Consider the following 26,689-nt stretch of genomic DNA (forward strand, 5'->3'; position numbering starts at 1 on the left):
CTAATAGTCTTCAAATGTGAATTTTGACTTGTACACTGTATTTAGCTGTAAAATTCACCATTCATTTTTTCACTTCTTTTTTAATTGATCCCCTGGTATACGTCAATGCGGGTTTACAAAAAAACGTAAGACAGAGTATTCCTCCTGGGCTTTCCCTTCTGAATATTCTCAAAATTACTCTTCTAAGATGGAAGATTTACACAGCGTCTTTCTTTTTAAATATCCGTCAAGCATTAGGATCAGTATATGTGCTGCTAATTCCATATCCCCACTTCTGGAGTTTTAGCACACGTTGAGGATGACACTTTTGCAAGTGTTACCATTACAATGTTTATGTGACCATTAGCTTCTGGAGAGATCTATGCAAAAACTTGAATTCTAGCAGTATCTGGGCCAGATCTTCAGCTGTTGTAAATCTGCATAACTCCATCAGGGTCAAATGAGTTATGCCAAATTACACCAGCTGAGCATCTGGCCTTCTGATATCAACTGTTTTCCCTGACAATGAATTGGTAGTGTATAGAATCCTCCAGCGTATTCAAGAAGTAAAACTAAATTGACCAAGAGAGTGCTGAGTTAGGGTCCGTACAGAATCTGTTCTGAGTGTATGGCACATACATTGCTCAGCTAAATGGTCTCTGAGCATGTAGCAAAAGGCAATCCAAGCAGGAGGAGCCTATTGCTCCTCCTTATGCTATATTGAGAGGAAATGGTTTTCCCATGCTGGTTTTGTATTTGTCCTGCCTGATTTTGTTTTTGGCAGCACCAACTGTTTTAGTTACACTTGGGTGAAACTTCCCATTTTTCCTTCATTAAAATGTCATGTAAAATGTCTCCACTGTGTAATCTGGCAAAATGGCCAGCACTTCACAAAGTTAATTATTTCATGGACCTTTTTGAAATGTATCAGGTAAAATTTAGTTGTAAAGACCAAAGGAAAGGAGACTTTTATTTTTATAAAAATTAACGGTGAGGTGGAATGTAAAAGGGAATTGCATTTTGTTCTGTAACAAGATTAACTACAATTTATAACGTCAATTAATGTGTAGTTTGATTTTACATTCTTGGCCCAAACAAAGTTTTTGACCTTACAAATAGTGAACTATGTAAATTAGTGAGAAATTAGCTGAAATATTTTGAATATCTCAAATTTAAATTTAAAAATATCTCAAATTATTTATGAACTTTCCACAAACTGGAAAAAATGATGAAAGTCAATGACTCCATTTATTTGTCGCATTTGTTATTTGTTGTTCACCCAGGTCTTAAAGCCAGGAGGAAATAAGTCACAAACTGCTCTCAGGTACATGAGTATAAATCCAAAATAACTATTGGTGTCACTATAACCAGTATAAATCTGGAGTACTTCCACTGACACCAATGCAGTAACTCCAGATTGACACTGGCATAAGTGGTAGCAGAATTTGGCCCAAAATATTAAGATCTGTTCTTGGTGTGTTTGAGGTGGTTACTGGATCTATGAAGAAAGGTGTGGTGATCCGTGGATTTCTTGTATATAGTTTTCTGTAGGGTTCCATTGCTGAAGCTGATTGTGGTGTCCAGGAAGTTGATGCTGGTTTGGGAGTTTTTGAGAGAGAGAGTTTAATGGATGGGTTGTAGTTGCTGAAATTGTGGTGGAAATCTGTGAGGGAGTTTAGGTCATTTGTCCAGAGGATGAAAATATCATCAGTGTATCTCAGGTATACCATTGATTTTTCTGGTGCATTTGTCCAGAAACTCTTTTTCATTGTGGCCCATGAAGAGGTTGGCATATTGAGAAGCCATCCTAGTATCCAGGGCTGTTCCCATGGTTTGGACAAAGTGTTTGTTGTTGAATGTAAAATTGTTATGGGTGAGGATGAAATGGATAAGTTTGGGGTGGATATCTAAGTGTTGTTATCCATTGTCTTGTAGATATTTGGTGCAGTGATGCCATTATCGTGAGAAATGTTGGTGTATAGGGAAGTAACCTCTATGGTGGCAATTCTGGATGGTATTCTGAGGGAGGTTGTTAATATTGCAGAATTTCTGGAGGAAGTTGCTTGTGTATTTATGGACTTTTTAAAAGAACCATTAAGCTCATAATTAGTCAGTTGAATTAGTTTTAGATTCAGCCAACAAAATGTTTATCCAGCTAAAGCCACAGGGCCAGTTGTCTAAAAGACAAGTTAGTCTGTACAAGAGCCAATCAACAGATAGGGAAAGAGCCAAGTCTGTCAGTAGTCTAGTTAGCTTGAGAGTCTGTCCGCCAGTAAAGGAATTAGCCATTTAGAACAGGAGCCATCACATTATATTTTAGAGCCACCATCTACATTCTTACATCTCCACCTTCCATTCTTATATCTATAGCCCTCTGTTTCACTACCCAAAAATCTAATTTTATATGGCTGCCCATTATCTTAAAATCAACAAACTATGAAGAATAGGTAGAACAAAAGACAGACTATTAAGCCTATAAGGTGGCTAAGTAGACAAGCAACCAACTATGTACAAAACAAAGTTAAAAATTCAGCAACTCCAGAAAGCTACAGATTGATAGAAGAAAAAATGTTATAAAGATTAAGCAAGTGTAGCTAATAAAAAGGTAAAAGAAAGTAAGGCTTCAGTTATCCAAAGATAAGCAGGATTCTTAGGACCTCTGGGAACAAATTAGCACTTCAGAATACAGAGAAGAAATTTGGGTGGATTCCTTGTCCCTGTTGTAAGCCAAAGAAAGTAATTATTCAAAGTTACCGGTATTTCCCTAGTGATCTGGAATAGACTGTGTGCAGTATTGACACAAGCTATATTTAATGTAAGGTTACAAGACAACTTGTGAGAAAGATTTTAAAGTTAAGTCTGCCATTCCATCCTTAGCTCATTCCTTTCCATCTGACTAATGAAGCATGCCCTATCTGGCAGAGAAAAATCATTGTGCAAAGAGCTCTAAAGCACTGTTGGTTTTAATTAAAGATGGGTGCTGGCCTTTCTCTCTCTATATAATAAATTCGCTTAGTCTCACTGACTTTCCATTATTGTAATGCTGTTGCCATTAATTTTCTTTTTTTAAGGGAGAAAAAACTCCCTGCTAGAGGGAGCTATACCATGACTAAGCAACTCCCTGCCAGATGAAATAAGAATGACCACTGACCTTACTGCTTCAAAACTAAAAGCAAACCCCACCTCAGAGATACCTCAGACAGTTACTAAATAAAAAACACCCAAACCAGCATCCTACAATTACCAATAACTTTTAAGCTTGCTCCCTACTGGCTGGGCTAGAAGAAAGAGAGTATCTTTGTCTTTTGATTCTTGTGGGAGTGATTGCAATACCATGGTGATAGAGTGCTCAAATAAGCACCTTCATAGATAGGTATAGGAGGATGGATTATGCTAATTGTCGTTTATTAACTAAATAGATCATCATGGGAATACTTTCAATGTTCATAGAATCTCAAAGGCTGTGACCCAGCTCGCAGCTCTTCAAAAATAGGCCCCTGGTGTTGGCATGGAGTCCCTTTGCAGTCAGCAGGGCTTAGTATGAATGCAAGAGTCTGCCTGCATAGAACTACTTCCAGGATGAAGGTCAAAGTAACAAAGGCCCAATTCTGAAACTTGTGAATCTAAACTAGTGTGCCCACTTCCACATTTAGATGGGCTGATTAGTTCTTAGGCACCCAAATATCTATTTTAACTGCCAGCATGAGTGCCAAATTGGAGGGTCTTGGTGCCGTGAGCAAATATTGAAATAATAAAGAGTTTGCTTTGTTTTGTTGATGATGTTGATATTATATCTGCTTTTGCACTGCCAAGTGCACTAGTATCAACATTTTCTTAACCTGATTAGTATTTTTTCCTAGAGGGAAACATTAAAAAAAATCAGAAAGCGTCATGTTGCATTTTGACTTTTACTTCATGTTACTGTTCTGCACTAGAGTTTCCTGGATGACCTCTCCACTGTTTTGCCTGGGGTAGGGGAAACATTAGAGGTACCATTTCTCCTTCAGTTATTGAGCTTTGTTGCCATGTGGGAATTTTTTTTTGGTCCTCTATTCTGCTCCTTTCTCCTCTTTCCCCTTTTTCCACCCTGCAGGTGGGATATTATTAAAAAAAAGATTTTAGTTTTGGTCCTGAGCTCTTGAATTTGTCTTATTCAGTAATGTTACTTGGGTCATCAATATTTCACTTTCTCTTTTATTAGCAGAGTACTTTTTTGAAAACTTATTAGTATTTTTCTATTCTTAACTGGAAATAAAACTCCTGGCTGTGATCTTATCAGATTAAGATAAATAATCCTGAGGTTCTTCTGTAGTGGGCTGCAAACTCTGAAGGAAAACCCAGGTATTGTAGGAAGTGGTGGTTGATACTTCTTACTGAGTCAATATATTACCAGTGACATGAAATACTGCTCAGAATAATGAGCTGTTACAGGGTCTGATCCAATGCCCATTGAAGTCAATAGCACATTATAGCCAGAGATCGCTAAGTGCTTCATATAGCCAGGTAAATTCTATCAGAACCGTTTTACAGATGAGGAAACTGAGGGGACATGCCTAAGGTCATGCACACACACCAGTTGTCAGAGCCAGGAATAAAGCCAAGGGCTCTAACAGCCGAGCCACTAGACCCCACCACCTCCAGGGTCTGTAACAGCCTTGATGATGCCAGAGGTGCCATCTTTCAAGTGAAATATGAAACTGAAGTTAGATGTCTCACTATTTGTCCACAAAACGACAGGAACTGATAAGGGCTTTAAAATCAATTATTAGTATATTTCTTACTTGGAATTTACTGTGCAAATTGAGAAACAGTTTTAGCTATATTTTGTTACTTTTTTGGATGATTCTTTCTGAATAGATTATGTGAACTGAAGCACTTTATAAAGGGTTTGATTTTTAAACAAGTTACGCATATAGCTGTGCATGCAAAAAGTATATCCAAGATGTTCCTAATTTGCATTTATATTTACCACAATTAGGTAGTGAAATTAGATAACTGCACACACAAATTGCCATAATTAGTTATCTGCACGATCAGCTACTGATTTGCATGTGCAATCAAGATATCTGCATGCACAAAACATAGGCACAATTAAAAAAAAAAAAGACCAGTAAGGCCTGCTTTTCAGCCTGGGTGGAGTTGTGTGTTGGGGGGGGGCATGGGAGGGCATTGCCCCCCTGCAACTGTATACAGTGTTAGTGTGTGTGTGTGTGGGGGGGTAATGTAAAGGTTCAGCTGCTCCCTGTACAGCTTGAGTCAGTCCCCCCCAGGCAGACCCCCTCCCACCCCACTGCCACGTCTGACTGGGAAGTGGTCAGTGATGAGGAGTCCCATGCTGGGAGCCAGCCAGCAGCTCCACACAGGTGGTGTAGTGTCAGGTGGCAGCAGGCGAAGCAGAGTCACCAGGTGGAAGGTGAAGAGAAGAGGCCGGTGCCAAGAGGTGGCAGCTCCCAGTGCAGCTGGAGGAGGCTGGAGGGTTCATGGCCGTTCCTGCTCTGAGCTGCTTCATCTCATGATCTGTGGCTATTGGGCCCCCTGAAGTATGGGTCCTAGGGACCGGGGCTCAGCGGTGCTGCTCCTTTTCCACCTGGACAATGCCATGATCAGGTAATGGCTGGGCCCAGGCTGAGCACCTGCCTTTGCCTGGCACTGGCAACCAGGGCCCCTGGGCCCTTCCCTCATTCCTGGGCAAGGGGTGCCTGTGAGGCACCCCAGGGTGCTGGGTGGGTGACTGGGGCAGGGCTGCCAGGTGATGAGCTCAAGGCACTCAGCAGGCTGCTGAGGTGGAGGGTGTTGGTGATGGCTGGCTGTGGCACTGGCCTGACCTCTTTGCCCTCTTGCTTGCCCTGGTCCCTGCTAAGGTGTGGGGCTGCACATGCCCCGTGGGGCCCCTGTCCCAGGTGGATGCGTGGGGGCCCGAAGAGGCCAGACTGCATGCTCGGCAGCTCCTTGCCTGATTTCCCATTTGATTAGCCAGGTGACTCGCTTGCCTGGCGGATGAGGTGGGAGGGGGCACTCTCAAACTGTGTACATTGTGTGTGGGGGGGCACAATTTAAAGGTTTGGCCACCAACTGAACAGCTCGAGTCATGCCCCCTTGCCCCCAGGCAATGACCCCCCTCCTTGCCCTCAGTCTCCTCTCCTGAAAAGCAGTGGCACCTCCCTGCAGTGCCCAGTTGTTGCTCCTGCTTCTTCCCACAGGGTGCAGATTGTAGCACAACTCCTCCGGTCTCCAAGGTCACTCGACTGGCTTGGCTCTGCCAGCTGCCGTGCAGGGAGGGGGCCCGGTGGCATCATGTGACCGAGCATGGGGCCAGCTCTAAATCAAAAGGAAACCCATACACAGCAGTGAGGCAGCACTGCCCCGAGCCCCTGGAGGCTGCATGATTTCCAGCCATGTCTTTTGAAGCCACCTTCCATCACAGCTGGGGGCTTCTTGCATTAACCATACTATGGTCCTGGTTAAATCCCCCCGTGTCTGTGTGCGAGACCTGAACAAACACCAGGGCAGGTGCCTGGCCCCACAGACCAGTGGCGACCCCATAGCAGGCCGAGCTCTGCAAGCCTCGGGTAGGCATGGAATTCTCTCCCCCCCTCCCCATGCACAGCCCCATTGGCCTCACCGGAGCTGCCCCCCCAATATAGAAGGTAAATTATGCCTATGTTTTTCAGATCAACCTTAACCCAGCTTCCCTTTTTGTGCTTGCTCGTCTCTGTCTGATTACGTATTTAGACATCCAAGGTGAGATATGCTAAATCTGAAAATTGTGGCTCCAAAATTGAGCTTCCAAATATTTGTGCCTGCAACTTGCAGATTCAGAAAAGGAAAAGGAAACCAACTTTTTAAATGTTGGGTCATATTTTATCTTCCTCACTCTCTTATTTCTCTTGATGTCTTTACTTATGCTGACCAGTACAATAAACAAGGTTTCCTCTCTGTCCACCCTTTTTCCTATTTCTGATCTCTCCATTTGAGCTGGTCAAAATTTTCTCAATTTGATTTTTTCCAATGGAAATTATTGTTAACATATTTTGATTTTCAATGGGAAAAAAAGAAGATATTTTCCTATTTTTTCAATATTTGGAAATTTTTGATGGATTTTTCAAACTTTTCAAAATTTTGAAATTTCAGAATTTAAAAATAGCTTTCTTTTTGAAAAAAATCACAACTTTTCCACTATATTTTTGACTAGTTCTGTATGTTCCTGAACTACAACATTGTTTTTGGCATGAAGTAGATAACTTTTTCATGGGAGTGGTGAAATGGTGTGGAATGAAATTGTAATTTTTTTTTGCATGTGCATAATTTCACAGAAAAAATATTTCACACAGCTCTAGTATTTGGCAAAAGAATCTACTACACAGATGATGTCATGTGGTAAGAACCTTTTAGCTGCAGGCACACTTTGTACATAAAGAGTATGAGTCTTCTTCATCTCCTTTTCATTCTTGTCTCTTACTGCTTCTGGCTCTTCTCAGTTTGACTGTCCTATTCATCTCTGTCAGTGTCAGGTTAAGGAAAAGGTATCCACATGTGGTTTGAAAAGAATAACGCTAAGACTTCTTTAAATCTGAGTCCTGCTTTCTGTAGTTTATGAAGAATGACATTTATTCCTGGATGGCTATTAAAGTTCAGGAGTATAAAATCTAAGCATTTTATATGCTCATGGCTTTTCAAAGACTTTGCAAACAATTGTGGACTTAATGTCCCATTGACTTCAATACACCCAAAATGTTTTCCTAAAACACTGCTCCATAGTGTTTGCCCTGAGAAGACCTTAAGGTTCAGCAGATAGTGAGTTTTTCAGACTTAGGAAGGTTTCTCAGCAAATCCTTTTTAAGACTCCTGAAATGCTTCTTGCTTCTTGAACCCTTTTATTTTGTCTTTTTGTCACAAGAATGTAGCCAGCTTCTGCTTGCAAACTGAGCTGATCCAACAGCTGAGCTGTCAGTTTCCCAACCATCTTGCTCAACACAATGGCATCAAATCTTCCACTGACATGTGAGTCAAAATCCAATCCAGGGGTCCCCTGCATTTAGGAGATAGGAAAGATGGAGCCAGAAAAAATATTATTACTGAACAAGAAAGGAATGAATTCTATTGTTTTATAACAATTTGATCAAAGACTGGTGTGCTACCATAATGTTAAGTGCATAGAAATACGCTGTGCCGATGTTCTCAAAATAGTTCTGTATTACCTTATACACAATGGCCACTGTTTGTGTGCTATTGTTATGGAAGAAAATCTATTTAATCATGTTCAGCTTTTAGAAGGACTGCACTTTTTTTAAAAAAAACAATGGGCAGAATAGGTAGGGGGTCGTGCAGTTAGAATATCAACGAAGGAAATATTTGCTGCAGGAAAGTGCAAGGAAATATGTGCTCCAGGAAACAAAACCCAGCCAGGTTTAAAACAACCTTGAAATAGGGAATCCGAGGCAATGCCTACTCCTCTAGCATCCCTATGATCATCCTTTCAGGATACACTAAAAAGAAATACCCTTCAACTCATATGCAGTGTCTCTTATAAAAACATTACCAAAAGGAGCCACTTGGCAGCGCCATCAAGTAAAATCCAGGGACGTTAATCTTCAGAGATGGGAAATACAAAAGAATACGTTAATTTTCTAGCCCATCATTTGTCCTCATTTGTTTTTGAGTAGGGCTGCATTCCTTCACATGCTGCGATGAAGAAGTGTGTGTACATCTGCCTGGTGTATTCGCCAGAAGCGTGCACTCCAGGATGCTCGTGAAAATCAAGTCATGCCATTGTGCTATAAATTCCTGACCCACCGCACTTTCACAGGTTTCAGAGGAGCAGCCGTGTTAGTCTGTATTCGCAAAAAGAAAAGGAGGACTTGTGGCACCTTAGAGACTAACAAATTTATTAGAGCATAAGCTTTCGTGAGCTACAGCTCACTTCATCGGATGCATTTGGTGGAAAATTTGGTTTTTTTCCACCAAATGCATCCAATGAAGTGAGCTGTAGCTCACGAAAGCTTATGCTCTAATAAATTTGTTAGTCTCTAAGGTGCCACAAGTCCTCCTTTTCTTTTTGCACTTTCACAGCATCATTTGACCATTGCCCTGGCGGATCCCCCCCTTCTTTGGAAGTTGTATTCCAGGAAGCTTTTCATTGTTTTTGAGGTCAATAGTTTCCCTTTCTCCCTTTGAAAACAATAATGAATAATAATAACGAATAATAAAAATACCTTGCACGTATTCAAGGGGTGTCAAATGTTTATTGTTTTCCCGTAAGCTTCATAGTCTCTTGAAAGAAGTTAGGTCTGGGACAGGTGTGTGTGTGTGTGTGTGGCTCATGTATTACCGTAGTCTCTCTGTTCCGACAGGTGGTAGCAGGGCAGGGTTATTATGCCATAACTCTTCTGGGAAGTGTGGCAAAGAGAGAGAGAGCGAGAGCTCCGCGCTGCCAGCGGCCCGGCAGTGATACCAGACACCGAATCTTGGGCAGCTTTGGGGGTCAGCGCCCGCCTCGGGAATCAACAGCCCCGTTCCGCCTCCAGCAGCGCCAGGGGGGGCGAGCAGGGTCGGACGGAGGGAATCGTGGCCACGGCAAATGTTTTTATTTCTTCGTGATCTCTCGCGCTTTTCTCGCTCATCAATAATTCACCTGCGGGCTTTTTTTTTTAACATGTGGAGGTGGGGAAGCCAAACGGGCGGAGGGCGCTGGGAAGCGGGGATGGTGTTTGTTCGCTTTGCTGGGGTATTCTCAGGCGACCGTTAAAGGACAAAGGTTTGGGGGTTGGGGTTGGGTTTTTTTGGGGGGGGGGCGGCGGCGGCGGTGCTGGTTGTTGGTTGTTTCTAAAAAGGCAGCTGGGAAGACTTTGACTTCACCCCCAGCGTGGCTGGACGCGCGCCTGGGAAGCGGCTGCGGGCGGTGCGGCTGGTGCTGGTTTCCCCCGCTGCCGCTGGGCTCGTGTGGAGAGGTGCAAGGAGAGGCTGGGGCGCTCCAAGCGAGGCTGCGCTGCCTGCCGACGGTGCTGAACATGGGCGCTCCAACCAGGGCGCTGTCCATGGTCCCTACCGTGATGCTGGCCCTGGCGCTCCCCAGCCTGCCGGTCTGGGCGCAGAACGACACCGAGCCCATCGTGCTGGAAGGGAAATGCCTGGTGGTTTGTGACTCCAACCCGGCCGCCGATGCCAAGGGATCGTCCTCCTCTCCCTTGGGCATCTCGGTGCGGGCGGCGAACTCGAAGGTCGCCTTCTCGGCCGTGAGGAGCACCAACCACGAGCCCTCGGAAATGAGCAACAAAACCCGGATCATCTACTTCGACCAGGTAAAGAACTTTCTCCCCCCGCGCCGTGGTTGCGGGGCGCGCGTGGTTTGAATCGATCCCACCCAAGCAGGCGAGGGGAGGAGAGGCGACAGGGAGCCCGTGTTTGCCCAAGTGTTAAGGAGCCATTGCTTCAAGGGTGCACCCACTTCGACTTGCGAGGCAGCCGGGATCTAGACAGCGGCTAATGAAGGGGCTCATCAACAGGTGCGAGCAAAGCTGCGAACTTGTTAAAATCCAGGGTCCCCGCTGAAAGTGAGCGTCTGGAAAGTTACTCGGGGGCAGCCTTGGCCATTGCTGTGTATTTCAAACCCGCACTTTCTGGGTCTCCAGCACTCCCTGGAGTCTGATACTTTAGTCATCTCACCCGATCAATGACAGGTTTCAGAGTAGCAGCCGTGTTAGTCTGTATTCGCAAAAAGAAAAGGAGTACTTGTGGCACCTTAGAGACTAACAAATTTATTAGAGCATAAGCTTTCGTGAGCTACAGCTCACTTCATCGGATGTGAGCTGTAGCTCACGAAAGCTTATGCTCTAATAAATTTGTTAGTCTCTAAGGTGCCACAAGTACTCCTTTTCTTTTTTCACCCGATCAAGATTGTCTTCATTTAAATGCCAGCCCGGCACAGGCCAGGCAGGAGTATTTTTGCTTTGCTCTGAAGTCCAAAGCAGCAGCCAAGACTAATTCGCATTGAGCCTTCAAGTGCTTTTAAAAAGTTGCATGTCTCTCAAGGCTCGACTAAGGGCAATGTAGACAAGCAGCAGGTTTTCAGATAGCTGAGGGGGGAACCGAGACTTTATTCACGTTTTTAAAAAGCCTTCAGCTCGCATTGTTGATGTGGACGATCTTCAAATGTTATGATCCTGTGGTATTTCAGTTAAGTTTATGAAACATCGTTTCATTTAGTACTGTAAAGCCAGAGGGGAGTATTCAAGGAGACTGGGAGCTACCTTGAGGTTTGCAGCCTACCTACAGTTTCAATAACACCCCTAACAGACTAGCTTTTGGGTCCCCTTATTTCAGAATATACATGTGCAGTAGAGAAGGTGAAAAGGAAAAGCAGTGCCAATAATTTATCATTTGTATGGATTACATTTAGTTAAAACTGAAAACACAGGACACATATATAGTTTTCTAAAATACCCATCACATCTTAGTTGTATCAGTACAATATTTAAAATCATTTGTCTAAATTTTTAAATATTTTACAACCCTAATGACCCCCGTCAAATACATAACCCCTCAGTGGATGAGCAGTCTTTGCAGACAAAATAAAATCATATTTGAAAAAATTCCTCTTAAATTAAAAACCAGAAACAAACACAAAACACTGTGGGGTTTTTGATTTAAAAGAGATCATGCTGTTCTTCTAGAACCTTTGTGTCAGTTATCTATAAGAAGGGAGGTCTCCTTCACAGAAATCTGAGCACACACAATTTAAATAAGTGTCTTAGGATAAATGATAAATATAGCTGAGATAGACATAGTCATTATGTGAAGTCAACTCCACTCAGAAATTTACTTTAAGTCTTGTGAGCTGCCTTTCCCACTCTGGAACCAGAAAGACTTATTTCAGCCCTTGGATAGTATATAAAATAGTTAATGAAGCCTAGTTTGCTTCTTGGAATGATTAGCTGCTAGGTTAATTGATCCTACTAAATTACTCTTTTTAAGGTCCACAGACTCCTATACTCAGCCTAGAGATGGGCAATAACTAGGCTTTTCTGCACTAAAGTAAAGACAAAATGTGCTTGGAATTCTTGAGTTTTATTCACCACATTGTCAATAATCTTTTCAGGATACAGAAAGAGCTATGGGGATGTGTAGGAGACTTGGAAATGTGCAAAGCATCTGAGAGTTAGCCCTTTTTAAGTGAAAGGAAAGACAGGGAGAGGTTAAAAGGTGTTTTCTCAGATGCAGCTGATGCACTCAAAGTTTCAACATTGTTTCATTAATTCTTGGGTATTAGTTCACAAAATTTCAAATGATTTTTCCCCTCTAAAATCCACAACTTGTAATACTACTATTTTCATCTCAGTCATACCTATGAATACACACACATCTGCATTCCTATTTCATATAACAGCCTTGTGGTAGAGCAGATCCAAAATAATTGAGACTGAGAGTTATTTTCCTTACTATGTCATATCAAGATACCTCACATAATGTAATTTAGAATGTTAGAATTAAGCAAACTTCCTGGTTATTCCCACTGACTCTTTGAGAAGTCTGTTTCTTTAAGAGAACTTGAAAATATGAATTAAAATAAAGGATAAATAATTCAGAAGAAGGACAACACTTCATTATAGAAGATATTTAAAATGTGAAGGCTGTAGTTGTTTAATGTCTTCTCCTTGGTTACTTGCCTTTAGCCATTTAAGAAAGTCTAAGGTGTTAGAAGAGTGTTTACAGTTAGAGATACAACAGAAAAGAGAAACAGCACATATTTGTAAATCCAGGGTTGTTTAAAATAGGTAGGTCAGGTATTTTGGCAACTCAATCCACCTTCAACCCAGTGTCATGAATTATGTCATTCATATACATACTGCCTCATAGCTTGATACTTTCAGGGATGATGGCATTGCCTTGACCAGTACTGATTGGCCAATGATAATATGTTACTCCGGGAATTATTGGTGTTTTGAGTAGGTATTGTGGGACTAATGGGAAGATATGCCATCCCCCTAATATCTACTATACCCACAGATAGGTCTAATATTTGGAGATATCTACAGGCAGCCATGTTGGACACATATTTCTATGCCAATTGATTTTTACTTAAGTTATACTGATAAATATGACTTACAAATGAAACCAACCCATAATTTTAAATGCCATATTTTAATGTCAGTGAATATAGGAATAAAAACAGAATTCTGTAAGTCATGCAGTTAGATGGAGAAAAATGTGATTGGATGCTTTGCTCTTTTATATTGAATAATTGTATTAATTCCCATTACGTATTTTTATTTGTAGATCCTAGTAAATGTGGGCAATTTTTTCACATTGGAGTCTGTCTTTGTAGCACCAAGAAAAGGAATTTACAGTTTCAGTTTTCATGTAATTAAAGTCTATCAGAGTCAAACAATCCAGGTATGTTGATTTAATATGAGAAATGTATATGTAAATTGTTTGCATTCTAGAATGAGACTAAAATGATGACAACAAAATATTATTACACACAGTTCACATAAAAAGAGCATTTTTTGGTTCATTTAGAAACCCAGTGACTTTATTGTATTACATTCCTTAATTATACAGTATAGTGTATACATCTGAAATTAATGGATGTAAAAACGTAGGGCCAGATCCTCAGCTGATGTAAACCTTCATAGCTCCATTGCTCTGTTCATTCACACCAGATGAAGATCTGGGCTAGACTGTTTAAAATAATAAATATAAAGGTCATCTGTGACTAAAATACACTTTTTAATTTAATTTAATTCAATTGAGTGAATCCCTCATAACAATCTTATATTGCTAATTAGAAACTAGGTGCAATCCATTGCAATGATGTCTAGTTTTCTGGGGACACATTCTGTATAAATAAGTCATCTTCATTTTTGGTAATTTTTTCTAACTTGAACTTCTAGAAACCACATGATGACATCAGGTAGGTGTTTAAAAAATGGCCTTACTGTGGGCCAGGACTATTTAGGTTAACTTCACTGGACCATGACTATAATATTATAAATCTTCAGTGATGGTGGTGGTGGTGACTGTCTTAGAGGGGTTTGCAGTTATTTTACTGTGTTATGTTGGAAAAACACAGAAAACTATACTTTTCTTTGCAGTTCAATAGCAATGTTGAGCTCATAGTTTGACATACACACCAGCCCCGAGAACCAACTTCTAGGATCCTGAGCGTCCTCCCATTAAGCCACGAGCTAAACTCCTAAAGAGTGAAATTCATCCCAGGGTCAGACTGTGGGGCTACAGTGCAGTCTCTCATCACAGAGCTGATATGCCAGGGCTGGAATAGTGACTGAAGCTTCCATTGAGACCACTGGATCCATGGAGAACATGAGCTGTGGTTTCTCTTTAATTTGCCTTTTTTCTAACTCTCGTCTTCCCTGAACATGGCTTTCTGTACTGGCCTATGTGAGAGCGGGGAGACTTTTCTGCAGCATGTGTATGAAACATGGGCACCTTTGGGTGATTGCTCTGCCTGTACACTGCCTGTACATTCCCTGTGCAGGATTCAATGGAGCAGATTGGTGCAAGAATCCTCTGCATCACAAGTGAATTTCATCCTAAAGATATGGAGTGAAATCTTGGCCCCCACTGAAGTCAATGGCAAAACTCCCATTGACGTCAGTGGGGTCAGGATTTCATCCATAATCTATTTAAAGGCTATATATTTAGCTCATACCTTTGTTCTTCTACCCTATTAAATGTGTATTTGATGGAAGATTAAATGTGTTCTAGAATCACTGTGCCATTAATGTTCTATGTGTTTAACACACCTGTTGGCAAAGGAAGAGATATGATGTAAATTTTGTTATGGGACAATGCAGGGCCAATTGTAGCATGGTTTCCCATGGAGTTTCAGTTCATAGTTTCATGTTTTTTCATGTATATGAGCTAAAATCTCAGAACTGAGGATTTCAGGCCTGCAACTGTGAAACACAACAAAATTATGTATTTAGGAGTAATTTCTGAAGCCAAGATTTTCAAAAGTGCCTAGAGATTTTGAGTGCCCCAATTTTTGGATGCCCAACCTGAGATCCCTTGAAATTCTCCCACTCTCTGAAAATTAGATCCCTTTTTGAGGTGTCTCAAACAGCACAACCCAAAGCGAAGGTACCTGAAATCACTAGTCACTTTTTAAAATATCTCTTTTTTATCACTTTAAAATAATGTTATGATATTTACATGGATAGGGCCTGATTCTCCACTCACTTCCATGGGTTTAGATCAGGAATTGCTCCATTAAATCCAGTGGACATATACCAATGTAAGTATGAGTAGTACAGGTCCAAAGTTTGCATCTTTTGCATAGCTGCTTTTTTAGCTCTATTTAATTAAATACAATAGACCCTTTCAATCAGGTTGTACTGGTAAATGGCCTTTCATTCTTAAGCCAGTAATAATGCTGGCATCCAAGGCAACTGTTGAACTTCAATAAGCCCTTCATGTTAAAAGTCCAAATAATTGGAAGGACGCATTATCTCCAATGGGATAGGGACTAAACCTGCTATTTCTCCAGTACTGTGACAAGGACACCTGTGAGATGCCCAATATGGGAGCTAGTGCACAAGGAGTAAGATAGTAGCAGGGAACAGGCAGTGATCAAACCCCTCATGCACTTTTTGCATGTATCACAGCTAAGGAGGGACTGGATGCTATTGCAGCAGCACTAACAGACTAAACCAGTTTGAGTCTCAGACCCACACAGACTTGAACACCACTAAATCACCGGTAGGCTTCCCAGATAACTGGAATTACCACGTCCCTGAAACATCTGTTAGTGCCATTAAGTATCATTAGAGTGAAATTGGTTCCCTGGAGACATCTGATTAAGTGGATTTCCAAGATAAGCAAATCCCAATTAAGGGTCAGATCCTGCTGCCTTACTCTACAAGTGCTCCTATTAAAATTAATGGAGGGAATACTTAATATGAACAATCATTTCATAATCTCTCCCTCTGTGACTGCATTACGGTTAAGGCTTCTAAGAAATGTTCTAATTTTTGGCAAAAAATACATTTCTCCAATTTATTTAAAAGTTAGAAAATATTTGTGTTTTCTCCCCCATTTTCTGACCAGCTTTGCATCTGTGTAGGTTCAGAAGCCTAGGCATTTGTGAATGACAAAGGTTTGAATAGAATCAATACTGAAATACAGTGGAGTGGCATATAAAGATGATGATTTGTTCTAGATTTTAAAACCAAATTGCAATCAAAAATCGAAGAGCCATATATTGTGATTACAGTGGGAGTTAGATGCCTAACCTACTTAGGGCTTTTGAAAAATCCCACTAGAAAAATCCCATCATCTGCATCTTTGTGTACCTAAATACTTTGAAAATCTGTCTACTCTACTGATATGTACATGCAGTTAGATATCTAAATGACCTATGCAATCCAGGCATGCAAAGAGGGCTATGGTGATGCAAGTGTCTTACAGTGTCACCTTCCCAGATCATAATCAGTGGATAGGGAGCTCCTATAGACCTTTAAAAAATAAAGCCTGTATATAATCATGAATTGAAAGTCCACATTACTTAGAGGAACTAGCATATTATCTGAGCCAGAGCCCACTGAAGTTCACTGACAGTATCCCATTGACTCCAATGAGCTTGCAATAGGCACATAAACAATAATACACTTGACAAAAGAGCAAACAATCATATTAACTTTAATTATTCATTTGAAAGGAAATAAAGTATACATGCTGCACAATGGCATTTTAACCAGGCCCCACCATCCTTTAGATACTTGATGTCATCAGATGCTTCTCTGTTAACTACAACTTCTCAGTGGGTTTTTTTCTTGCAGGTTAATTTAATGCTAAATGGAAAACCAGTAATTTCTGCCTTTGCTGGGGACAAAGATGTCACTCGTGAAGCTGCAACTAATGGAGTCCTGCTCTATCTAGACAAGGAGGATAAGGTTTACCTGAAACTAGAGAAAGGTAATCTGGTTGGTGGATGGCAGTACTCTACATTTTCTGGGTTTCTGGTCTTCCCTCTGTAAAAGTCAACTTCCCTCTGACATCCATCCAGGTGTGGACCAGTCATTGCCTCTGTTATTTGAAGATCATTTTATCATCATTGGGATTGATGTTTCTTTATTGGTTTCTCATGGGTGAATATGGATTCTATTTATGGATTTTGGCCCTATCTGAACTACTATGAAGTTTCACAGAATTTGTGTGTTTAAATACAGTATATTTGGATTAAGACTTAAAGCAGACCATAAATATCTATGCTTAATGTTACAGTCTAAAGCTGCCTGCAAGATTTATTCAGATTTCATTTACTGGACTTATTGGATTCGTGGGAGAAGCGGATTTTCTTTTCTTTTTAAAAGACTGGCGACTGGGTCTATAATTTAGGAGATTTTGATTTTAGACTTCAATCAAGAGTTAGTGTGTTGCTGCCAAAGAACTGTATATTGATATATTTGGTTATACATATTTTTGTTCTTTTGGACACTATAGACATAATTTATTCAAATTATTATTGATAAGTGATTGACTTTATTTCTCCTCTACATGTAGTGGGGTTGGATGGTTCACCAAGATATTTACTCTCAGTCAATGATCATAATGAAGACTACCCTACTGAAAGCTAAGAAGTTGTATGTTAATTGGACATATAGTGCAGATTATAATACTAAAAAAGTGCTTATCAGGGTTAAAAGTGATCAGTCCAGCATATCTCTGCAAAACAGCTTTGCCCTGCAGGAAAGCTCCCATTTGTTCTTCAACTTTAATTAACATGATTGATAATATCCACTTTATTAAAAACCAAAGGGTTGCCTTCCTTAGACATAACTACTTTATTAGCTGGAGATAAGACCCCTTGTTTTTAATTGTGTCTATTTTTCAAGTCTTCTGTTTTGTTAAAGGTATCATATGTTTTTGCCTTAACTCCACAAATGTGTATATAATTATAAATCATCTGTTTAGCAAATATTCCATCCAAATAGCTGGTATCTAACTTTTTTGTCTTTTTGTACAGGTCATATGAATTCATAGATTTATTTATTATGTTGCATTACATAATAAAAGTTAATATATTAGCTGGATTTTTTTCACGGTTGGGTTTTCAAACTATGACGCTCACACGCTCTCTTTAATTAGTTATAATTATTATATGCAAAGTTAAGCTTTTTGGAGTCACAGAAACTGTTCTATGAGGTGAGTTAGCTTTGCCTGGCAGAATCCTAAAGGTAGTCTGCATTAGCTAGAAACAACCTATGTGTTTTACAAATAAAACACTTAGGGTATGTCTAAATTACGAAATTAGGTCGAATTTATAGAAGTCGGTTTTGTAGAAAGCGTTTTATACAGTTGAGTGTGCGTGTCCCCACACAAATGCTCTAAGTGCATGTAGTCGGTGGAGTGTGTCCACAGTACTGAGGCAACCATCGACTTCCGGAGCTTTGCACTGTGGGTAGCTATCCCACAGTTCCCGCAGTCTCCACCACCCATTTGAATTCTGGGTAGAAATCCCAGTGCCTGATGGGGCTAAAACATTGTCACGGGTGGTTCTGGGTAAATATAATCAGGCCCCCATTCCCTCCCTCCCTCCCTCCGTAAAAGCAAGGACAGACAATTGTTTTGCGCCTTTTTTCGTGAGTTACCTGTGCAGACGCCGAAGCACGGCAAGCATGGAGCCCGCTCAGCTAACTGTCACCGTATGTCTCCTGGGTGCTGGCAGACGCGGTACTGCATTGCTACACAGCAGCAGTTTATTGCCTTTTGGCAGCAGACAGTGCAGTATGACTGGTAGCCGTCGTTGACGTAGTCCTGGGTGCTCTTTTAACTGGGTGCCTGGGCAAACATGGGAGTGACTCAGCCAGGTCATTTCCCTTGTTTTGTCGCATGGCGATTGAGTCCTACTGGCAGTGCACTGTCTTTTAATCTGCAGCCAACAGAAGATGATGGCCAGCAGTCATACTGCACCATCTTCTGTCGAGCATCCAGGAGGTGACGATGGCTGGTGGTCGTACTGCACAGTCTACTGCCAGCAAGATGTATAAAGATAGATGAAATGGCTCAAAACAAGAAATAGACCAGATTTGTTTTGTATTCATTTTCTCCTCCCTCCCTTCTTCTGTGAAATCAACGGCCTGCTAAACCCAGTTTTGAGTTCTGCCCTTGAGGTTTTGAGTTCTATCCTTGAGGGGGCCATTCAGTTTCTCACAAAGCCACCCCTTTTGTTGATTTTAATTCCCTGTAAGCCAACCCTGTAAGCCATGTCGTCAGTCGCCCCTCCCTCCATCAGGGCAAAAGCAGACAATCGTTCTGCGCCTTTTTTCTGTGCAGACGCCATACCACGGCAAGCATGGAGCCTGCTCAGATAACTTTTGCAATTAGGAGCACATTAAACACTACACACATTATCCAGCGGTATATGCAGCACCAGAACCTGGCAAAGTGAAACCGGGCGAGTAGGCGACGTCAGCGCGGTTATGAGAGTGATGAGGACATGGACACAGACTTCTCTCAAAGCACGTGCCCTGGCAATGTGGGCATCAGGGTGCTAATGGGGCAGGCTCATGCGGTGGAACAATGATTCTGGGCCCAGGAAACAAGCACAGACTGGTGGGACCGCATAGTGTTGCAGGTCTGGAATGATTCCCAGTGGCTGCGAAACTTTTGCATGCATAAGGGAACTTTCATGGAACTTTGTGACTTGCTTTCCCCTGCCCTGAGGTGCAAGAATACCAAGATGAGAGCAGCCCTCACAGTTGAGAAGCGAGTGGCAATAGCCCTGTGGAAGCTTGCAATGCCAGACAGCTACTGGTCAATCAGGAATCAATTTGGAGTGGGCAAATATACTGTGGGGGCTGCTGTGATGCAAGTAGCCAACGCAATCAGAGATCAGCTGATATCAAGGGTAGCGACCCTGGGAAATGTGCAGGTCATAGTGGATGGCTTTGCTGAAATGGGATTCCCTAACTGTGGTGGGGCCATAGACGGAACCCATATCCCTATCTTGGCACCGGAGCACCAAGCCAGCGAGTACATAAACCGCAAGGGTACTTTTCAATAGTGCTGCAAGCACTGGTGGATCACAAGGGACGTTTCACCAACATCAACGTGGGATGGCCGGGAAAGGTACACGACGCTCGTATCTTCAGGAACTCTGGTCTGTTTCAAAAGCTGCAGGAAGGGACTTTCTTCCCAGACCAGAAAATAACCGTTGGGGATGTTGAAATGCCTATAGTTATCCTTGGGGACCTAGCCTACCTCTTAATGCCATGACTCATGAAGCCATACATAGGCAGCCTGGAGAGTAGTCAGGAGCTGTTCAACTATAGGCTGAGCAAGTGCAGAATGGTGGTAGAATGTGCATTTGGACGTTTAAAAGTGCGCTGGCGCAGTTTACTGACTCAGTTAGACCTCAGCGAAACCAATATTCCCACTGTTATTACTGCTTGCTGTGCACTCCACAATATCTGTGAGAGTAAGGGGGAGACGTTTATGGTGGGGTGGGAGGTTGAGGCAAATCGCCTGGCTGCTGGTTACGCACAGCCAGACACCAGGGCGGTTAGAAGAGCACAGAAGGGCGCGGTGCACATCAGAGAAGCTTTGAAAACCAGTTTCATGACTGGCCAGGCTATGGTGTGAAAGGTCTGTTTGTTTCTCCTTGATGAAACCCCCCGCCCCTTGGTTCACTCTACTTCTCTGTAAGCTAACCGTCCTCCCCACCTCCCTTCAATCACTGCTTGCAAAGGCAATAAAGTCATTGTTGCTTCACATTTATGCATTCTTTATTAATTCATCACATAAATAGGGGGATAATTACCACGGTAGCCCAGGAGGGGTGGTGGAGGAGGGAAGGACAAGGCCACACAGCACTTTAAAAGTTTAAAAGTTTAAAACTTATTGAATGCCAGCCTTCTGTTACTTGGCCAATCCTCTGGGGTGGAGTGGCTGGGTGGCCGAAGGCCCCCCCACCACGTTCTTGGGCATCTGGGTGAGGAGGCTATGGAACTTGGGGAGGAGGGCGGTTGGTTACACAGGGGCTGTAACGGTGGTCTGTGCTCCTGCTGCCTTTCCTGCAGCTCAACCATATGCTGGAGCATATTAGTTTGATCCTTCAGCAGCTTCAGCATTGAATCCTGCCTCCTCTCATCATGCTACCGCCACCTTTTAGCTTCAGCCCTTTCTTCAGCCTGCCACTTCTCCTCCCGGTCATTTTGTGCTTTCCTGCACTCTGACATTGTCTGCCTCCACGCATTTGTCTGTGCTCAGTCAGTGTGGGAGGACAGCATGAGCTTAGAGAACATTTCATTGCGAGTGCGTTTTTTTCGCCTTCTAATCTTCGCTAGCCTCTGGGAAGGAGAAGATCCTGTGATCCTTGAAACACATGCAGCTGGTGGAGAAAAAAAAGGGACAATGGTATTTAAAAAGACACATTTTATAGAACAATGGGTACACTCTTTCACGGTAAACCTTGCTGTTAACATTACATACATAGCACATGTGCTTTCGTTACAAGGTCGCATTTTGCCTCCCCCCCACCGTGTGACTAACAGCGGGGAACATTTCTGTTCAGCTATAGGCAAACAGCCCAGCAGGAATGGGCACCTCTGAATGTCCCCTTAAGAAAAGCACCCTATTTCAACCAGGTGACCATGAATGATATCACTGCCCTGAAGATAACACAGAGAGATAAAGAACGGATGTTGTTTGAACGCCAGCAAACATACACTGCAATGCTTTGTTCTACAATGATTCCCGAATACGTCCTACTGGCCTGGAGTGGTAAAGTGTCCTACCATGGTGGATGGAATAAGGCTGACCTCCCCAGAAACCTTCTGTAAAGGCTTTGGGAGTATTTCCAGGAGAGCCATGAATGCCAGGGCAAATTAATCATTAAACATGCTGGCTTTTAAACCTTGTATAGTATTTTAAAAGGTACACTCACCAGAGGTCCCTTCTCTGCCTGGCGGGTCGGAAAGTAGCCTTGGGTGGGTTCGGGGGGTATTGGCTCCAGGTCCAGGGTGAGAAACAGTTCCTGGCTGTCGGGAAAACTGGTTTCTCCCTTGTTTGCTGTGAGCTATTTACAACTTCTTCATCATCATCGTCTTCCTCGTCCCCAAAAACCTGCTTCCATGTTGCCTCCATCTCCATTGAAGGAGTCAAACAACATGGCTGGGGTAGTGGTGGCTGAACCCCCTAAAATGGCATGCAGCTCATCATAGAAGCAGCATGTTTGGGGATCTGACCCGGAGCGGCCATTTGGCTCTCTGGTTTTCTGGTAGGCTTGCCTCAACTTAAGTTTCCTTAAGTTTCCTTCACCTTAAGTTTCACGCGGTACTGCTTCAGGTTCCTGTTATGGCCTCTGTCCTTCATGCCCTGGGAGATTTTCACAAATGTTTTGGCATTTCGAAAACTGGAACATAGTTCTGATAGCACTGATTCCTCTCCCCATACAGCGATCAGATCCCGTACCTCCCATTCGGTCCATGCTGGAGCTCTTTTGCGATTCTGGGACTCCATCATGGTCACCTCTGCTGATGAGCTCTGCATGGTCACCTGCAGCTTGCCACACTGGCGAAACAGGAAATTGAAATTCAAAAGTTCACGGGCCTTTTCCTGTCTACCTGGTCAGTGCATCTGAGTTGAGAGTGCTGTCCAGAGCAGTCACAATGGAGCACTCTGGGATAGCTCTCGGAGGCCAATACCGTCTAATTGCGTCCACAGTACCCCAAATTCTACCCAGAAAAACTGATTTCAGAGCTAATCCCCTTGTTGGGGGTGAAGTAAGGAAATCAATTTTAAGAGCCCTTTAAGATGAAAAAAGGGCTTCATCAGGTGGACGGGTGCAGGGTTAAATCGATTTAACGCTGCTAAATTCGAGCTCAACGTCTAGTGTAGACCAGGGCTTAGAGTAAAATCCTGGCCCCATCGAAGTCAATGGCAAAAGTCCCACTGACTTCACCCTTAGAATCTAATCTAAAACCCATTGAAGTAAATGGATCCTGCTGACTTCAGTGCGTTTTGAATTGAGGCCTTAGTAGTGGGATTTTACCATTGTGAAGTAAGAGCCAATGCAGTCACACAAAAAATCTAATGAATAAGAGAGTGTATGGTCTTCTTAGTGGAAGTGCTTTTACACAGGCTGTCAGTAAAGCTCCCAGTCCTGCATTCCTTGTGCACCTAAAATACCCACTGACCTCAGTGAGAATTTTGAGTTTGCATGGAATGCAGCATCTGACCCAAAATGAGAGAGAATGCAGAAACACTATGAACATAAGAGTATTCATGAACATGAGAATGTCCAGGCATTGAAGTCCTGATCTAAAGCCCATTGAAGTTGAGGAAAAGAGCCCCATTGACTTAAATCGGGTTCTCCCTTAGAGTAATCTTTTGCCACCTTGTACAGAATGTCACATTTTCCCTACTATCATTGCCTGGCATTTCAGAAATTTCACTCATTTTGGGGCCTAATCCAAAACCCATTAATGTCCCTGATAAAACTTCCATTGTCTTAATGGAACAAGATTGTGCATAAATGTAAAATACTTTCAGAAGTGATGCCAACATATACACAATTCAAGATTGTGTGTGTGTATGTGTGTGTGTGTGTGTGTGTGTGTGTGTGTAGAGTATCACTTTTTAGGGATGGTAAAGTGTTTCCAGATATGGAAGATATGGCCAGGAGGTATCTGATTTACATTTAGTAAAAATATGAACATATTTGTCATCACAATTAATCAGAATATATCACCACATAAAACAAGTATATATATTCATTAAAAAGTGGGACTGCAGTGCCTAATTTGTATGGAATATGGGAATGGTAATTTGTCTCATTGCAACAGGAGTTTCCAGAGAGGTACATACAAATTTTGAATAAAATCTGCAAAATCTGAACGTTCATCTTACCCATCATTATATAAATAATATAAAGGAAAACACTGCATTCAGATTTATGCAACAAATAAGGATAAAACTGGCAGTATGCATTTAAATGTGCTGTAAAGTGAGTCTGGTGTTTAGACCCCATCCAATACCTTATTTGAGAAGGACCCTGTATAAATATAACTGTTTTAATTTATGAACAGATGATTTCTTAAGGCTGCCTTTAGCATTCATCAATGATACCAAAACACCTTAATATACAAATAATTCCTCTTGGCAAAACATTTCCAACTGCATCAGAGTCATTAGCAGTCATTTAAAATTTAACGAGGAAGTCCAAGCAGTTATTAAAATATGGAGGTATGTATTGATGAGATGTTCCTGTACTCTCCTCTCCGAGCTCCAAATAATGCACACAGAAAACCTACTTTTACTACTATATTCTTATTTAAAACCTGTCCAGTGTAGACACATCTATCTTTATATGATCTATAATCTGAGGAACTCAAAGGTGGCCTCTGAACTGATGGAAGAAGGGTGCACATTGGACCATTGAACATATTTCATAATTTAACAAGAGCAATGAAAACTTTAGCAGCATAGCCAAAGTGGTAATAAAAAATGGCCAATTGTGAAAAACCTTTTAGGGCACAGAACCCTGGTACATCTTTATCAACTGGAAATAACTAAGGTCCTGGGTCTAAAAACTGGGATAGGATAAAGTTATCAAGTTTTCTTAGTATTGTCCCAGTCTTGATGGCCTTACTCAGCTCTTTCACAAAGCTCTCAGTGATATCAATGGGAGCTTTGACTGAAAAAGGCATTCAGAGTAGTGGTCTAGTCTATGAAAAGTAGAGTTTAGCATCTACTGTTTTCTTTTTTCTTTCACATGCATCTTAATGTTTATATTGTTGAGAAAAAAAGATAAAGAGACAGACTGTCTCTGCTCAATTGTTATCTAAGGTTAGTATTTTTTTAAAGCTTTCAAATATTGCATTTTAATAAAGGCAAAAATTGGTTATGGAAGAAAATATGAATCTGTCCTATAGTGTATGCTGTATTGAGCTGTCTATTAAAGATTAGGGGTGATATTCTGGCGATATCCCATTGAAATCAATGGCAAAACTCTCATTGGTTTCACGGAGACTGGGGTATATCTACTGCAAGTAGACACTCGTGGTTGGCCCATGCCAGCTGACTTTGACTTGGGTTAAGGGGCTGTTTAACTGCTGTGTAGACATTCAGGCTTGGGCTGTAGCCTGAGCTCTGGGACCTTCCCACCTTGCAGGGTCCTAGAGCCTGAGCTCCAGCCCAAGCCCAAATGTCTACACAGCCCCTTAGCCCAAGCCTTGCAAACCAGAGGCAGCTAGCATGGGTCAGTGGTGGGTTTGTAACTGCAGGGTAGACATACCCTGGAATTTCACCCTATATATGCAACCAAGCTGCAATATGTTGTAGGAATTTAAGCTTGGTATTCCCTATCTTCCCTCTCTATACAAATATGCATTTTATAGTCAGATTGCTTATATAGAAAGTCTGAGCATGTTAGGGTTCTGGAGAGCTTTCTTGCCCATCTGTCATAAACACTGAGAAATATGTGATTAATGTATCTATCCCTCGGTTCCAAGCAGAGGCCACTCAACACAATCTGCTGCCCTAGGCAACTCTTCAGTTTGGCACCCTGCATGCCACTCAAATTTGGCCCTTCCATCCCCTCCATCATGACAAAGGGGTGGGTGAGCTAAATTTGAGCAAATGGCATTGTGACATGGTGCATGGGGTCTTAGTGCCACTCAGATTTGGTCCAACTGCACCTCCATTATGATGGAGGAGTGAGTGGGCTAATGCCTATGTGATTTATGAGTTTAACGATACAATTTTCAAAAGCACCTGTTATTAAATCACTTTTGAAAATGGGATGTAGGCTCCTAAATCACTTAGGTGGATATTTGTAAATTTTACTTATCTTTTTCACAGAAAAAACTTGTTAAACTAACTTTAAGGTATCAAAAAGAAAAATGAAAACTTGATCAAAGTGTAATTCCTTGCATTAACTTCTGTATTGCTCTGAAGCAATGTTTTACATTCATATTGTACCCTAGCAATGTCAAAGCATTTTCCAAGTGCCAATTAACTCATCCTCCCAGGAACCCCTAGGAGGTGGGTAGGTAAGTGTAGATATTCTCATTTTATAGCTGGGAAATGGAGGCATCAAAGTTTAAAAACTTGCCCTAGGCCATACAGGGGATCAGTGTCAAAGCTGGGCTTAGAACTTGGCAGCTGTTTACTTCTAGTCCCATGCTCAGTTCATTGGATCACCCCTTGCTGAGTTAATGCATTCTTCATTAAAGGACAGTGTCAGAATGAATGGTATAAAGGGGTATTTCATCTTTATACCATCTATACTTCCGTGTCCAGAAAGCTAAATCAGCTGAAACAGATCAGTTATAATAATACCTCCTTCTTATAGTGTGGTTTTCGTCAGAAGATCTCAAAGAATTTTACAAAGGAGGCCAATATCATTATCCCCATTTTACAGGTGGGAAAACAGAGTTGAAATGACTTGCCATGATCACCCAACAGGCCAGTGATAGAGGCAAGTCTCCTAACTCCTAATTAAGTGCTCTAGGTTATGCTGCCTATAAGTACTTAGAGAAATTAAAAATTAGTTATCAACTCTTTTCTTTAAAAATGATATATATGCAGTGCAGACAGTACTCTTAGCACACAGGATTAAGGATAGAGAAGATAAATGCAAGAAGCAGTATGTCATAATAACAACAAGTAGCTGACCCATTAACGTGAAATATAGTCTGCAACAAGAATATGAGATATGATCTACCCTTTTTATAAGGGTTGCTGTAGG

The 26,689-nt window shown here is 41.9% G+C and overlaps 1 protein-coding gene across 1 annotated transcript; it reads left to right on the forward strand.

The window, feature by feature from the left end:
* Nucleotides 1–9,767: 9,767 nt before the first annotated feature.
* On the forward strand, nt 9,768–18,029 carry CBLN4 (cerebellin 4 precursor). The gene is made up of 3 exons (XM_038369945.1): nt 9,768–10,277; nt 13,252–13,368; nt 16,776–18,029. Exons 1-3 carry the CDS (start codon nt 9,987–9,989, stop codon nt 16,971–16,973), a joined length of 606 nt encoding a protein of 201 aa, XP_038225873.1. The 5' UTR covers nt 9,768–9,986; the 3' UTR covers nt 16,974–18,029.
* Nucleotides 18,030–26,689: the final 8,660 nt, after the last annotated feature.

The sequence above is a fragment of the Dermochelys coriacea genome, chromosome 13 (assembly GCF_009764565.3).
Source record: "Dermochelys coriacea isolate rDerCor1 chromosome 13, rDerCor1.pri.v4, whole genome shotgun sequence".
Classification (NCBI taxonomy): Eukaryota; Metazoa; Chordata; order Testudines; family Dermochelyidae; genus Dermochelys; species Dermochelys coriacea.